Source organism: Oncorhynchus mykiss, chromosome 17 (genome assembly GCF_013265735.2).
Source record: "Oncorhynchus mykiss isolate Arlee chromosome 17, USDA_OmykA_1.1, whole genome shotgun sequence".
NCBI classification, from domain to species: Eukaryota; Metazoa; Chordata; class Actinopteri; order Salmoniformes; family Salmonidae; genus Oncorhynchus; species Oncorhynchus mykiss.
In genome coordinates this window covers 32,001,165-32,017,659 of record NC_048581.1, presented here as the reverse complement: position 1 = coordinate 32,017,659, position 16,495 = coordinate 32,001,165, and the positions used below count along the sequence as shown (strand labels likewise).

At 42.0% G+C, this 16,495-nt stretch overlaps 1 protein-coding gene across 2 annotated transcripts; it reads left to right on the top strand.

Annotated features, from left to right (window-relative positions):
• The first annotated feature begins 3,995 nt into the window (after window positions 1–3,995).
• On the top strand, window positions 3,996–9,033 carry LOC110493730 (ras-related protein ORAB-1). Of its 2 annotated transcripts, none has more exons than XM_036949732.1 (6): window positions 3,996–4,051; window positions 6,691–6,763; window positions 6,899–6,994; window positions 7,090–7,185; window positions 7,354–7,485; window positions 7,689–9,033. In XM_036949732.1, the coding sequence occupies exons 1-6, from the start codon at window positions 4,011–4,013 to the stop codon at window positions 7,884–7,886; spliced, it is 636 nt and encodes a 211-aa protein (XP_036805627.1). In that variant the 5' UTR covers window positions 3,996–4,010; the 3' UTR covers window positions 7,887–9,033. The 2 variants fall into 2 exon arrangements, with proteins under 2 accessions (XP_036805627.1, XP_021423832.1); XM_021568157.2 differs by lacking the exon at window positions 3,996–4,051 and adding an exon at window positions 5,893–6,089.
• The last annotated feature ends 7,462 nt before the right edge of the window (window positions 9,034–16,495 follow it).

Genomic DNA, 16,495 nt, shown 5'->3' with positions numbered 1-16,495 from the left:
TGTAATCTGTGCATAGTCACTTTAACTCTACCTACATAAACATGTTACCTCAACTAACCGATGTCCCCGCACATTGACTCTGTACCGGTACCCCCTGCATTTAGCCTCGCTTGTTATTTTTTCTTAACTTCCTAAAGCATTGTTGGTTAAGGGCTTGTAAGTAAGCATTCGGCGCATGTGATAAATAACAATTTATTTGATCCCTCCTGGTGACCACTGGTCAACCCGTCATTCAGGGCAGGTGACCTGTTTTGAGCCCGACATTTTTTGAAAAATAACAGGCTTGCCTATTTTGCATGCTATTTTGGCATTAATACTTGTCACATATCAGTTTGCAAACAATGTAAAAAAAATATTTAAAAAAATAGACTAGCATTCAAAAGTTTGGCGTCACTTAGGACATTTTTTGTCCATTAAAATAACATAAAATGTATCAGAAATACAGTGTAGGCATTGTTAATGTTGTAAATGACTATTGTAGCTGGAAACAGCTGATTTTTAAATGGAATATCCACATAGACGTACAGAGGCCCATTATCAGCAACAATCACTCCTGTGTTCCAATGGCACGTTGTGTTTTAAAAAGGCTAATTGATCATTAGAAAACCATTTGCAATTATGTTAGCACAGCTGAAAACTGTTGTTCTGATTAAAGCAGTAATAAAACTGTCCTTCTTTAGACTAGTTGAGTATTTGAAGCATCAGCATTTGTGGGTTCGATTACAGGCTCAAAATGGCCATAAACAAAGCGCTTTCTTCCGAAACTCATCAGTCTATTCTTGTTCTGAGAAATTAAGGCTATTCCATGCGAGAAATTGCCAAGAAACTGAAGATCTTGTACAACGCTGTGTACTACTCCCTTCACAGAACAGCACAAACTGGCCCTAACCAGTATAGAAAGAGTGGGAGGCCCCGGTGCACAACTGAGCAAGAGGACAAGTACATTAGTGTCTAGTTTGAGAAACAAATGCCTCACAAGTTCCTCTGTCCAGTCTCTGTGTTATTTTACCCATCTTAATCTTTTTTTATTGGCCAGTCTGAGATATAGCTTTTTATTTGCAACTCTGCCTAGAAGGCCAGCATCCCAGAGTCACCTCTTCACTCTTGACGTTGAGACTGGTGTTTTGTGGGTACTATTTAATGAAGCTGCCAGTTGAGGACTTGTGAGGCGGCTGTTTCTCAAACTAGACACTAATGTACTTGTCATCTTGCTCGTATGTATATATATATTTAATCAGCCGTTTCCAGCTACAATAGTCATTTACAACATTAACAATGCCTACACTGTATTTCTAATTTATTTTAATTGACCAACATTTTTTGCTTTTCTTTCAAAAACAAGGACATCTAAGTGACCCCAAACTTTTGAACGGTAGTGTATATCGAGTTAATAAAACCGCATACAAACATGGTCTCTTTTTTGTTTTCTTGAGTAAGGCAGCTCCAAAATGCAGGTGTTTCAGCCCAGCGCTTTTGGTTGAGGTGGAACAAGCCAGCAGAAAATACGGGGCGTTGCACCGTGATTGGCTCAGTGTTCTGTCACTCATGGGAAAACTACGTCACAGCAAAGTCTAAAGGGAGAACTTGAAAATTCTAGCTCTTTGGGTGGGGATATAGAGATACATTAGAAGTGTACATTCATGAAGGCTCAAGGTCATTGGGCACAGATGAAATTACATAAAATCACAGTATATGTACAGTAGCTTTGATTGGACTGATCTTGTCAACATCATACTTTCAAAATCTTCACTAGCAGTCTATAAGGGCACAAGGCGAGACCCAAATGCAGACACAGGAGGCAGATGGTAGAGCTCCGATATTTATTATAACAAAGGGAGTAGGCAAAGGCAGGTCAGGGACAGGCAAGAGTTAATAAACCAGGTCAGTCTCCAAACAGTACCAGACGATAGGCAGTCTCAAGGTCAGGCCAGGCAGGGGTCAGAAACCAGATCCGAGTCCAAAAACAGTACGGAATAGGCAGGCTGGTGGTCAGGCAGGCAGGTTCAGAGTCAGGACAGGCAAGGGTCAAAACCAGGAGGACTAGAAACAGAGACTGGGGAAAAATAGGTGCAAGGAAAACCCCTGGTTGACTTGGTAAACAAGATGGACTGGTACAGAGAGATAGGAAACACAGGGATATATGCACCGGGGATAATAAGTGACACCTGGAGGGGGTGGAGGGGGTGGAGGGGGTGGAGACAATCACAAGGACAAGTGAACCAGTGAAGTGAACCAGATCAAGGTGTGACAGCAGTCATCATCATGAATCAAGTCGACAATCTACTGGCAAATCCTTTTCAATCCTTGTCATATGAAGATAAGCAATGAAGAGAATTGATAAATAAAATGTATCAGGGCTCAACGGCCATAAACATTACAAGTTGGAAATCGCAAATTCAACAATGAGTGGTTTGGAAGGAATTGAGCACAGCACAACAACAAGAGTCCAAACATGTATCGTATGCTGCTGCATAAATTATATGCCAGGGAGATATGCATACTGTAGCTAAGAAAGTGTGTGTTGTGTAGTAAGCTGTTAGTAGCCCGTGTGCCTCACACTAATAATTTGGTGCCTTTTCCCTTCTTTCACCTACTATTCTGACTTGGTGCATGTGCACATGTAGCCTATAGCCTGTTTTAGATAAATGTAATCATAGAATATAGTAAGAGCTTTCATTGTCTGCTACTTATATTTCATTGTCTGCCCCATTTATTTATTATTCGGTTCTGACTTGGTGTACTGGGAGAATACTGTAAGAATGGCCTATGTTCTGAAATCTGTCGCTGTACATTTCAAAAGTGTTGAACAAATAGTTATATTGACAATGTCCGTATTAGCTCGCTCATTAAGGTCTTAATCGAAATGATGGATTGCCTCTTATCTGCTTGTCTTTCCCTTATGCCATAGTTTGTACATCGCAATTGTCAGTAGATACCACATTTGTTTATTAAACAAGTCAGCCATATCAGCTATGTTTTTTAAAAAGGCAGTAAATGAGGTTGAATTAACTGTTTCGCTGCCAGACAAGGCTCTGCTGATAGCCAGGTGTAGCAGTGGTAAGTTGTTGGGACTGCTGTTGGGGCAGCTTTATGTAGGCCCTAACAGTTTGTGAGCACCGTTTGTCACCGTTATAGTGCAATTAATGTATTGTTTAGTGACTTTGATGGCATGCATACATATATTTTTCCCCACCAAGATTTACATGCTAAAATCACCATCACTGGTGACACTGAGTCATATCCAACCAGGTCATGAGGGATTCAAGAATGGCGCTGCAATGGATAGCTGCTGTTTTATGGGCTCCTGACCAATTCTGCTATTTCTTTTTGTTGCATTGATCATAATGTTTCCCCATTTCCAATGACCGAAAAGAGCTTCTGGACATCAGAACAGCAATCACTAACCTTGATTTGGATGAAGATTTCTATTCTACTATTTCAACGAGTCAGACAGGACATACTGCTCAACTGGACCAGGCCCTTGTAAAAGGAAAAAAAAAACGGAGCAAGAGAGGCCAACGTGCAGGCACCCTGACAAAACTACGTCGGCGTGTACATAAACCGCCTCTACCCTCCTTCCTATTGGCGAACGTACAATCACTGGAGAACAAACTGGGTGAGCTCCCTTCGAGACTAACCTAATACTTAGATACTAACCTAATACTTATTTTCCACCATAGTTTGCAAATAAATTCATAAAAAATCCTTCAATGTGATTTTCTGGATTTTTTTTTCTCTCATTTTGTCTGTCATAGTTGAAGTGTACCTATGATAAAAATTACAGGCCTCATCTTTTTAAGTGGGAGAACTTGCACAATTGGTGGCTGACTAAATACTTGTTTTGCCCCACTGTATATGCATTTTAGTCAATACATATGGCATAGCCTACACATGTAGAATACCTTCCAATATAATCTTCTCTGAAAACAGTTGTACAATGTGCTCTGCAATAATATAACCAGAGTTTGATTTCTAATTGATTATTTCTCAAATAGCAGCTGCCCAATGCCATGGTGGGCATGCAAAATGTTGAATGCATTGGAACTAAAAGGTATGGAGAATGATAGTCTGTAGGATTATAGAAAAAGCATTTGGGAAATAAATGTTTGAGTTTCAAATACTAAATATTCAGTGACTGTGAGTATATTTAGGTGGTTTAAATATTTAACTTTCCTACTAGCCTTCTAAAAGTTGACAATGTCAAAATCTTGCCAATCCATTCATTATTCTACTAACTATGACTGAGTGTGAGACCTGTTTTCCATAATCTAAGTTTCATGCTTCTGATGGAGACTGTAGAACTGTAATCCATGCATGCTTCAGTATTCCCCTTTAGTAGCATTTTTATGCCCAGATCCCATAGGCGTATCGAAAGGATCCCACCCTCGTCACCAATGTCGCTGACTGATGCATTCTTTACAATCTAAAGTTTTTTTCCCCCACCATCTACGGCAGAAGCCTGGGCTCATGACTGAGATAATGTAATTCTCACCACTGCATGTTACAATAGTAAAATAATCTGGTTTGTCACCTATTAAACTGATTCTACATGGATTTTAGTCTTTGAGATGCTAAAACATGAACTTGTATCTGTAGTTGGTGTTCTTAAACTATAAAATGCACTAGACTGTAAGATAAAGCCCACAAAGAAAAGACAACAGGCAAATGCAAATGTGGTTCCAATGTCTAAATAGTGACGGCAGGGCTAGTTCAAACTGCAGTTGAATGGTTCTCATCACAGGTGAGTGAATCAGCCCATGCTTCACTTGGTTGATCTCTGGAAGCAGGACATCTTGACAGTCTGAGGCAGGGTGCTCTGCATTCATCCTCCAAATATTGACCGGGAAAATGTGGCATGTATAATTAATCAGTAATGGAATTAGTGGGTCTTGCATTGATGATTGTATTAGCTTTGTCCTATGGACGTTTGTAGTCTTAAATTACTTGGAATAAATGGACAGCTAAAACGCTCCTTGTCCCGGGAATGACATGCTAGCTAGTGATAATGGGAAAGGAGGATACCTAGTCAGTTGTACAACTGAGTGTATTCAACTGAAATGTCTTCCGCATTTAACCCAACCTTAACGCTATCTGCTCCTGCTAGCTAGCAACACATTTACTTGTTGTAACTAGCAAACCAGCAAGCTAGATACATTACTAAAGTTGCTGCGTTCTAAGTTGGGAGTAATTTTACATCTTGCATTGATGGTAACACGTTTCTATATCTAAATTGATCGAAAAAAGACTACCTGATTGCAGTTTGTCAGATGGACATCTCTCTCGCGCTGTCACCAGCGGTCTACTACCTTAGATACGGATAACGTGATTGGCAGATGTGGCCAGCAGCGATAGAACAATATAGATATTATACACGTTTTGATTAGTTTGCAGTTTAGTACTCGGCGGCGTCCAGCTAGCGAACATAAAAGGGTCAGAGCTATCTGGTATCCTTGGGCTGCAATCAAGAAGAAACTGGCTGAGCCAATAAGGTACCACCAGCATGAAGAGCAAAATGCATAGTACTGTACATCAGGGGAGGCTGCTGAGGGGAGGACAGCTCATAATAATGGCTGGAATGGAGCGAATGGAATGGCAGCAAACCATGTATTTGATACCATTCCACCAATTCCGCTTCAGCCATTACCACAAGCCTGTCCTCCCCAATTAAGGTGCCACCAACCTCATGTGCAATACAGACATCTGTCAGTGATCTCATGATCCAGTAGGGCCTGTGTTGGGCTACCGCTCTTCTGCATCCCAAACAATCAGACAGGTGTGTGGACCTCTCTTTATCCCATGATCATGCATGGAGTGGAAATAATTAATGAATAAATGATGGATGATAAATAATGTATGCCTAATACGATTTGACTACAACTTCCACTAGCCCCATAGGTTTGGTTGGCATTTCCTGGTCAGGAGGGTAGCCATATTTGATTCGATTATCTTGGCTCGGAGTAGTTAGCTAGCCAGTTGCAGTTGTTCTGAAAATAAATATATTACACAGATTTTCCACGGCAAAGGATAGCAATATTTTAAAGAATTTCTGCTTAACGTAACCGTGCTTAGTCAACGATGAATCCCGAATAGTAAGTAACACTGTTGGTTAATGATGACAGCCGTTTTTTTTTTTAATGCTAGATAACGTTAGTCCGCTAACTTACCTGGATGGTTTACTCAAATAAGATACTTGTTTTGTCTTCTATGCAAATATGAGATCGATGACATAAGGTATGTTCTGTATCAACTCCGCTCTAGACATGTTTTATATTGAATGTTAGTAGGCGTGTTAGGGCCAGTTTTTATCTTCTTAGCTACGTTCAAACGCCAGCTAGCATGAATGCTACCCATAGGCTAACTAACTAGCTATTATCAGCTGGTAGTTCATTTAGCTAGCTAATATCAGCTGGCTAGTTAAGTAACGTTAGCTAAATTAGCTAGTTAAAACGTTAACTGCTTCGTTGACTTTTTCAAATATGAACATGTGTAAAAAGTCAGCTGACCAATTTAACTTTAATTGCCCAATAATATAGCTAAATTTCGTAACTATGTCAGTTGAAATCCAAGGCTACTTTGATTGTGTGAAACAAATACAGTACATTTGACAGAACTATGTGACAATTTGTTGCCTTGTTTTTGACTCAACAAATAACGAATAATAATATATAGTAATATCTACTCTCCTTTCAGTGATTATTTATTCAAGCTGCTTCTGATTGGCGATTCTGGCGTTGGAAAGTCTTGCCTCCTCCTCCGATTTGCAGTAAGTAACTTTCTTCTGTCTAGGTGGATTTTTTGCCATGTTGATATTTTGAAGAATAATAGTTTGACATCCCAGGAACTTTACTGTACATTGAGCACCCATAGGAATTTTCTGTTTTTCTTATTTTCTCTTCAGGATGACACATACACAGAGAGCTATATTAGTACTATTGGAGTGGACTTCAAAATTAGGACCATAGAGTTAGATGGGAAGACCATCAAACTTCAGATTGTGAGTACCTGTGGCTGACATGATTTGATTGAGTCACAAGAATGGCAGAAGTGGAACATGGTGTTGGGTCTGACTTTGCTCTCATTGGCCCACAGTGGGACACAGCTGGACAGGAACGGTTCCGGACAATTACATCCAGTTACTACAGAGGAGCGCATGGCATTATTGTAGTGTACGATGTCACAGACCAGGTCAGTCCATCGTTCGCTTTCACTTTTTCTCCATAACATGTTTACATAGCAGATAAACTTGTTCTCAAGCCTGTGTAAGTTAACAATGTTTCTGTGTATCTGGCTACGCTGTCTATTGCATCGGTTGTTGTGTTATCAACAGTTGTCTCCTCTCCTGTCACACCCCAGGAATCCTTCAATAACGTGAAACAGTGGCTCCAGGAGATTGACCGTTACGCCAGTGAAAACGTGAACAAGCTGTTAGTAGGCAACAAATGTGACCTGACGACAAAGAAAGTGGTGGACTACACGACGGCCAAGGTAACGCTCTACCTGGTTACGGAGTGAAAAATAACTATCATTTTTGTTGCATTTTTCAGTTTAATCTTCTCTCTCCCATTCTGTCCCCCACTCTTTTCTCGTCTCTTTGCCTCTTGGTGGATATGCCTCTCCCCTACTCCCACCTTACTGTTGCCCCTCTCCCTCTTACTCCCCCTGTCTTTTTTTTTTTCTTCCTCCCTCAGGAATTTGTTGACAATTTAGGGATCCCCTTCTTGGAAGCTAGTGCCAAGAGCGCCACCAACGTGGAGCAGGCCTTCATGACCATGGCAGCTGAGATCAAGAAGAGAATGGGCCCTGGGGCCACAGCCGGCGGCTCGGAGAAGTCCAACGTCAAGATCCAGAGCACGCCAGTCAAGACTTCCTCTGGAGGTTGCTGCTGAGGAACCCTCAGCCCCCCAAACGCCATCCACTCAGACCCCTATCTACCAATCTCAAAAGTTACCTTGCTCCACAGGGATAGGGAGAGAGAAAATGGCGAGTGACAGAGAGGGAAGACTGAGTGGCCTTGATTGTGTGTGCAGTTGCAATACCTGAAATATGTCCCCCACCCCTAACAAGGTCAGCAATAGGATGCTAAGCCCATCCACACCCACAGAAACACACTAACATAATGTGGGATATTTTTACATATTACCAAAACCTATACCTATCCAAAATAAGATATGGCAACTTATCCAGACATTTTTAAGCAAGGTGATGAATGAACCTTGCCTGACTCTTTAGTCCAGGTCTGGTAGTTAATAATACATTTTTCTACGATGGTTGTGTTCTCCTTATTTCACTGTGGATCTCAGCATGACTATGGCCTGATCTCCTCAGAATCTGAATTCGGAAGCACTCCCAATAAAGCGCATTATACATGTCGGCAGAACTGATTACTTTACCCACAATGCATCTCTAATGCAGTCATCATGACTTAGCACATCTGCTCACTGTAATCAACCCAAATTATTTAGAGGAAATATCATTCAATGTCACGTGGTCCAACTTCATAATGTGGCCCCAAATAATGTGCCAGTGCCTTTATGGCAGGATGTTTGTGTGTGTGTGTGTGTGTATATATATATGATATGCCCTTGGCACACAGCGTTGTTGGCATGTCCTTCCAGCCCTAAAGACCTTTTGTATGCCCAAGCTCTTATCTCTTTTTTGGGTTTATTCTAATGAATTTTGTATGATACTAGCATTAGTTAACATTCCTGTACAGACAGTAATTGTTCTGCCGACATACATAATAGCGCATGGAGACGTGCTACATTGAAAGTGTCAATGACATTTTTCCTCCGCCAGTGTCTCAACCAACAGCACAACAAAGTTTCACCAAACGATGAAAGAATTCTACCAACTGTATATATTTATACATATATGTAAGAACTGATTAGCTAAGCCTGTGTAGAGAAGCAAGTTAAATATATGATATCATGAAAAGTAGCTGAACATTTTAATTTCGGCATGTGATTTGTGGCTGAGTACTTCACATTTTTGTGGCACAATGTCTATTAAACAATGAAGGAGATCTTTAATAAACCTTTGTCTTACTGGAATTCTTTCCTGATAGTTACACCTGTTCTGCATGCACATTTCACACTGAAATAGGCCTAGTCTCTGAAATGTGACAGATTTTACGTGCTCCTGTCTCAAAAGCCGAAAGGTATGATCTTTGGCCCAGATTCCATTGTCTCCAGTAAAGGGTGCAGTTGTGCTGAACTTGAGACGTCCATACCCTAACCCTTACCTGACCTTAACCTAAAATTCGACTTCAATGGGGTGACGTCATTTGGATGTCCCAAGGATCACGTTTAGACTTTTCCTCTCTTACCCAGCTCAACTACCTTTATGTGCCCACCGGGGCCAAAACACTATTTTACTTTTGAGTCTGTCCAGCAACAAGTGTACATGACAGTTAATGGGATTCTCTGGTACTTTTATATACTTTTTAGCCAGTAGTTCTGAAAGTAGCGCTCACAGCCCAAAAGTGGTTCCTTAAAATGGAGATCTGTGCACCATGTCGTTACTCTCGCTATGCTGTGTGCATGATGTGCCTCTTGCTAGTTGTCACTCATATGGTGAGTGTGTGAGGGTCTGAAGCTCATTGGTTGAACTTGAATGCAAGGGGGCTGGCCCACGTAGGGAAAATAGTGCAGCACAGCTTCCAGATAAACAAACTAGGGATGTCACGGGTAATTGAGTTAAGACCGTAATTCTGATTGTGGATTATGCATGTATGAACTACACATTGACACATCCAGCCCAAAGTAGGAGGTTAAAACAATACTAGTCGCCAAAGTTCCGGAGCATGTCTTTAACATTATGTAATGCAAAGGGACCCAGTAAGACTAAACTGCATACTTAATCTGGTACAGGTCTGTACCAGTGGAGGGCAGCATTAAGTGGCCTAGTTCATGTCTGCAGCCATACTGTCTGTCTCCCAGTAGTTTGGACTTCTTGAAATCTGATTTAAGGACAATTTCAAATCAATCATTTTGAATTGGCCCTCATTCGAATAGTAATTAGATTTCAAATCCCCAACAGCTGCCGTGAATTACATTGGCTTTTCCATGGCGCTCTATTATGTTGAACGGTTATCTGAGTTCATGTGACATTGACGTCCGTGACCATGACAAAGACATTGTTTTGTGGCTGTGATAGATACCGTTCATCTATTCTTTCACACCAACCTTGTCATAGAATTAGTATCATACCCAACGTAGAGCACCCACCAGTTCATCCCGTGATTGGTACCCATTGTGTGCCTGCTTGATTAACATCTGGCCCTCTCATCAGCGCTGCAGTCGTGGTGGCATGGTGCCCGCCGCTGTAAATGTGCCCCGGCCGGCCTCTCACACATAGGCCCCAGGCAGAAGAAAGGGCACACTCTTAACCGCTTGGCATGCTCCCTTCCCCCCTCCTCCCCTCTATCAGACCCCTGTAATTATGTCAACGGAGTATAGTAAAAGGCAGTGTAAAGCCAGCCTCTTGTTTAGCTGTTGAACTGGAGTCTTCTCTTTTTCCTAAGAACTACCCCAATTTGCTTTTAAGTGAAAACAAAACCTACATTCAGCCGGTCAGCGTGGACAAAGGGCTAGATGTTTTGGTGTGAGTTCAGAGGGAGTGAGTGGGAGTTGGGATGGAGAGCAGCAGCAACGGCGCTGAGGAGGGGGTTAGAGTTGATGGCGCAATATGGAGGGGGGGTGGGGTGGGGGGGTTGTTTGCCGGCTTTATTTGTTCTTGGTTGCCGGGCAATGGAAGGGGGAAAGCATCTGTGACAGCTGTAGAGGGGCTGCAGCATTTCCCCGGATATACTGAAGAAGCCCTGTAGGTAAAATACAGAAAGAGAGAGAGGGGTGGGGGAGGATAAGGAGGGACCTAGTTAACCCATGTGTGAAGTTCACTCAGACAATACAGCAAGAAGCTGGAACTGGAGCTGGATTTGTGGAGAAGAGATGGAGAATCAAGCCTCCGTTATGTCAATCTTGGTTCTTTCGCTCATGCGGGTTGTGCACAGCAGTTGTGCACTTGAGACGGGCTTTGGCCACACTTTGTAGTGTGACGTCATCAAATGGAGTGAGATGTGTTGGGGACTGTGTGTCAGCTAGCCAGTGAGCACTGAACAGCATGCTGCCCTACTGGCCAGACGGGTCCCATTTGTGTGCCTGACGCCCTTCTGAATAATGGCCAAGTGTGCAGCAGAGCACAGAGTTGATTCTCTTCAGATGAATCAGAATTAGCAGCAGCCTGAAACGACTGACATAATACAAGTCTGCATGGACAGCTCAGTGAATTAGACTACCGGTAGTGACTGTTTCTATCTGTTAGAATTGGAACTGAGAAAGGTGTTTTGCGTCTGTTCTCAAGCGGTTGTCTTTTGGTCTTTGCTATAGTACTGTGAGTAAACAATACAACTACTTGCCTTTGAAGGATTTTGCCTGTAACACTCATTATTGTATTGCTACTCAGTCTCCATGTATTCACTGTTAGACTAAATGTAAGTGGTGCCTGTTTATTTTACAAGACGGACTATTTTAAACTTCATCGACACCAATTTTTTTTGGGGTAGCCAGGCTATGTAGGGCAAGATGAGCAAACAAAAGATACCTGGTTTCAAGTCACCGGCTCTGGGATTAACAGAATTCTTACATAACCTTACATAACCTTCATATGTATACACTCCCCTTGAGTATTTACACAGCCCATAAACGATGATTACTCATTTCTGACTATCCAAGCGACACTTATCTGACTTCACCTTACATGTATATTTTCTTGGAGTTTAAAGCTGTATTGGTCAGAAGCATAGCTCCAGCAAGCGAGCTGCCAAAAGGGCATCTTGACTTGACTTGAGCTCCCTATTAGCTTTAGTTACAGTATGTCAGTCCCCGAACCTCTTGTGCATGCATGTACAGTGAGCTCCAGTGAAAGCATTTGGGGGTGTGATTCATCAAATATGTACACTAGATATATCACCATTTCATTCACCTCACAGTGAGTGCTAAATAATCAAAGACAAATCTCCCTATCCCCCTCAGCATCTACACACTCATTCCAGCCAGGCCCCACTTTAAATTGAAGGCCTCCGTTACGCATGTTTTTCTTTGGCTAGACTTTCTTTGGCTTTTAATCCTTCCATGCGAGACCTACCCCCCCCCCTCTCTCTTTTAGCTACTCTCAATAAAACCAATGGCGATACTGTATCATTCTGAAGTAGCTCCTAGTAGTTCCTTGCCAGGCAAGACAAAAACCAGAAAGAAAAACACAGTGATGGATGGACGCCCGCGGCGGAGGAGCCAACCTTAAAAAAACTGCAGCCGTTCATTTCCTGATCCCAGCCTGGCGGCCCTCCCTCAGTGTTCTCTCTCAGAGCAGGAGGAGGAAGAGATGGGTGGGATCGGGTTTTGGGAGCTAAATGGCAACCTTGGCGGTTTGTTATGGAGGGGGGTTTGTTTCAATATCCCTGGCAACGGGGTAAACTCAAATAGTGCCCGGGTGCCAGTCGTACACTTTTCTATGCGGCGGAACCGGCTCCAGAGAGTCTGTTGTAAGTAAGAGGCCCAAAAGAACTGACCCAGGATCTGCCTAACATTGACGCAAAACTAAATCTGGAGGATGTATGCAGAAAATAGGAGTCTTAATTGACACCTAATTTCTTTGGCAGTTCCATGAAATATGGGTGTCTTGTTTGTCAGATGTAACAACTTCTCCCACTATCTTACATTTTCTTTATTGACATTTATATCTTATGTCATACTCTTGACAATTTCATGTAATATGGCCGTCTTGTATGCAAGAGACCGCAACTTCAACCACTATCTTGCAGCTTCTCCTCAACCTCTTCCATTCTCTAACCTGTCCTAAAATTGCTTCCAGTTGCTTTCAAGAAACATTCTCAGAGTAGAGGTCTCGGTCTCTCGCCATGCCTCCACTCTGCTCCAGTACCATCATGGTTGTTGTCATCACTGCTACTCTATTGGCGTGTCAAAAGGTAGGCATCCCTCAGGGCTGCGTCTTTCATTCAGCTTAATTTTGTTCCCACATGTAATTATGAGTGATGTGTAACAAGATGTCCATTTCCTGCATGGGCTCTGATTGGGGTTGGAGTTGAAGTCATAAGGCAGTTCTCTTTATAGTCGTAGGTCTGTCTGTCTGTGGGTGGACGGACAGACGGTCGGGTGAAACGTGACAGAGACCATGATGACTGCAGGAGCCCTGCAGCCCTGTCTCAACTGGTGCCAGGCCCAAAATAGGAGAGCAGCGCTCGTTCTGCTCACAACTGGCAACCCAGGCCCCCCTCTCTTAACCCTAGGAGGGGCAGCAATACCCCTAGCCCGGACTACTGCTGCCCTTCTGTCACGACTGTTTACCAGCTGTGGCACTGCCATCGCTTTCAGGGCCCTAAGGGTCATTGTCATTTAAATTATAAAAGATTTACTACATTCACTTGACTTCCCTTATTTAGTACTCATATACTGTGTTTCTGGCCTTAATTTTTTACCTTGGCTTTTTCTTCTGATTCACGCTGAGGTGTTAAGCTTAACTTTGAACCAGTCAAAAGTTCAGAACGGGTTCCACTGGTCACAGATGGGAATGCCATTTCTTCGGCTCCTGCATTAATTTGAAGGGAATCAGCTGCTTGTGTTGGAGAGTCCTCCGGTTTTTATTCTTGCCATCTGGTTGCAATTATGTTATGCTCTGCCTAACTCGGGGATAACCACCACATTATTGAACAGATGCCAGAGAATGGAGTAGTATGGGGCTCACATCATTCTTTCCTAAATGAGCATCTGCACACACACAGATACACAGGTGTGCGAATAGCCACATAATGACCCACGTTCATTTTGGGCATATGAGCATTTGATAAATCCCTTGATAAAAATGGTTATTTCTGCAGTTTGCTAATACTCTATTATCTGACTAAGTGCTTGTTTCAAAAGTCCTGAGTGTTTTGGACATGTAGCCATGAGTTTGTATTTGAAGCTCTCTGCCTCAGCATAGTTCTAACCTGTTTGACTAGTTGAAATGTGTCTCCAGTTGTCAATGGAGAAGCTGTTGCCAGAGTGACAGATGAGAATTGGCTAAAAACCTTTTGGAGAGTTTCAGAAAAAGTTGCTGGTCTGATTTCTAAGCATCATAATGCCACTGACGTAATAGTAATACACTTTATTGTGTACATTAGATTTACATTGTAGGAGTGATCATTGTCAATACATTTAATTTCCTTAGCTAACATACAAAGAATGCATTACAATATTGCACTGGCTAATACCAAGATGTCTAATGTTGAATAGCTTGGATGCCTTACATAGTTGTGGTTGCTCACTCACAGCAAGACTTGTTGACACGAGAATGCTCCCAAGAATAGGCTATGACTTTTTCTCTCAATTACATGTTATCATTATTATTCTGCCTGAAAGCTGCCTATTTTGTCTGATACACACACAATGGGTTTTGATCTATAGGCTAGCCTAGGATATTTACACTAGCGCAACAAAATCCAATGTTATAGATTTTTGTTTTATTTCAGGCTATTATGTATATCTGGTCTGTGCATTGGGGGTAGCCTGGGCAGACACTAGTTGGTGCTATGGATCTCCACTATCGTCTGGGCTTAATGTGCCAAACCGTGTGTCCCGCAGGCGACCAATTCGTACCGATTCGTACTAAAAACATTCTCCATTCTGGCTGCAAAGGATTTGATTTATTCCGTAACTCGATTTAATGCCTAGAAGGCGTTAAACAAAATGGAAAATATGCATACTTTCTTTATGAAACAGAATTTTCCACAATCATGCAAGAGTGGCTAAATGCTAGCACCTGATGTTGCGTATCGCATTCAGCTAATCAGGTTGCATTAGTCTGTTTTCTCACACCGTAGCAGCGTTAAAAGAAACAACCCCCCCAGGCTGCAGTCTAAATTCAAAGTCGACAACAGCCCTTGGCTCTAAACCCTCAGCCCTTGAATGACGTTTTATATCGTCACATCCGAGTGTACCTTGCCCAAGCGAGGGAGAGTGATGATCAGAGAGGCAACGTCCTTGGTGGAAATCTTGAAATTGAGTTTAAAAACAACCAACCTAAATCTAATAATGTACCTAGCTAACTTGCTACAGTTACCCATAGCTAGCTAGTTTGGTCATTAAATCCAATACATTTCAGAATTCCCCAAAATATATTTATGAAGCTACCTACGTTTTATTGGGTACTCACTATAAGAATAAGTCAATTTGCCAACGCTAAAATCAGTGTCATCTATATATATATATATATGTTTTTAGCATGCTACCTTTATAATTTAGTCTGACATGTCGAAAATGCAGTTGTGTTTATTAAGTTTCACACTTTGCGGCTACAGGAGTATGACACGTGACTACAGTTTGCGTGGAATTGCTCCCTCCAACTAATGGCCGAGTGAGAAGTTAGTGAATTGGACCTGCATCCGGTTTCGACGTGGATTCCCCCAAGGGAAAGTGGCTAGCGCGAGGGCTGAGGTGGTAGAAATGTGTTTGGACTGCAGCCCTGGTCTGATAGTTTTGAAAATAAAAGTTGTGCCCACTGAACATACAGTTTTAAATGACATATTGGATTTCTTGGCATGAACTCGTTTACAGAACATTGTTCACAGTTTTAGTACAAAAGATTAAAAGTTTCTGAAGTGTAATTATAAAGTTAAAACGACATTTAGAGTACAATACATGTATTTTTCACCTCAGATGCAATATGCAATTAAACTTGCTAGTTAGGTATGTGGGTGTGGTGGTAAGTGGCAAAGTAGTCAGGGATCATTCCAGGGCACGCCCGGTAGTCAGCAGCACGAAACAGGCAACACCACCCGGTGGATTTGAGACAGGCAAAGCCTGAATCATCAGGCCAGGGTGTCCTCAGGCATAGAGAGAGAGAGAGACAGAGACAGAGAGAGACAGAGACAGAGACAGAGACAGAGACAGAGACAGAGACAGAGACAGAGACAGAGACAGAGACAGAGACAGAGAGAGAGAGAGAGAGAGAGAGAGAGAGAGAGAGAGAGAGAGAGAGAGAGAGAGAGAGAGAGAGAGAGAGAGAGAGAGAGAGAGAGAGAGAGAGAGAGAGAGAGAGAGAGAGAGAGAGAGAGAGAGAGAGAGAGAGAGAGAGAGAGAGAGAGAGAGAGAGAGAGAGAGAGAGAGAAATGGGGAGATTAGTAAGAGCATTCGGATCCAATTTGTATTATTATTATTTGACTATTAATTACACTTTTCAGATTTCACACATGTATGAACATATCATTGAATAAACCTGTAAACAAAAATATAATTACGTTAATTGCATCTGGGTTTAAAAAATACAATCTACTCGAATTGTAACTTTACAATTTCACTTCATAAATGTTTAATCTTATTAAAACGGATTAATGTTCTGTAAACGAGTTCATGCCAACAAATCCAATACCTCATTTAAAACTATGTTCAGTAAGCACAACTTTTATTTTGAAACTATCCCTGTTTCCTTTACGCTGCTA

Bases quoted from the DNA above. Each gene is read 5' to 3' on its own strand.
- LOC110493730 (XM_036949732.1), top strand. From the start codon at position 4,011: ATGGTGGGCATGCAAAATGTTGAATGCATTGGAACTAAAAG. The intron at 6,995-7,089 runs GTGAGTACCTGT...ATTGGCCCACAG, and splicing joins AGACCATCAAACTTCAGATT to TGGGACACAGCTGGACAGGA. The intron at 7,486-7,688 runs GTAACGCTCTAC...TTCCTCCCTCAG, and splicing joins TGGACTACACGACGGCCAAG to GAATTTGTTGACAATTTAGG.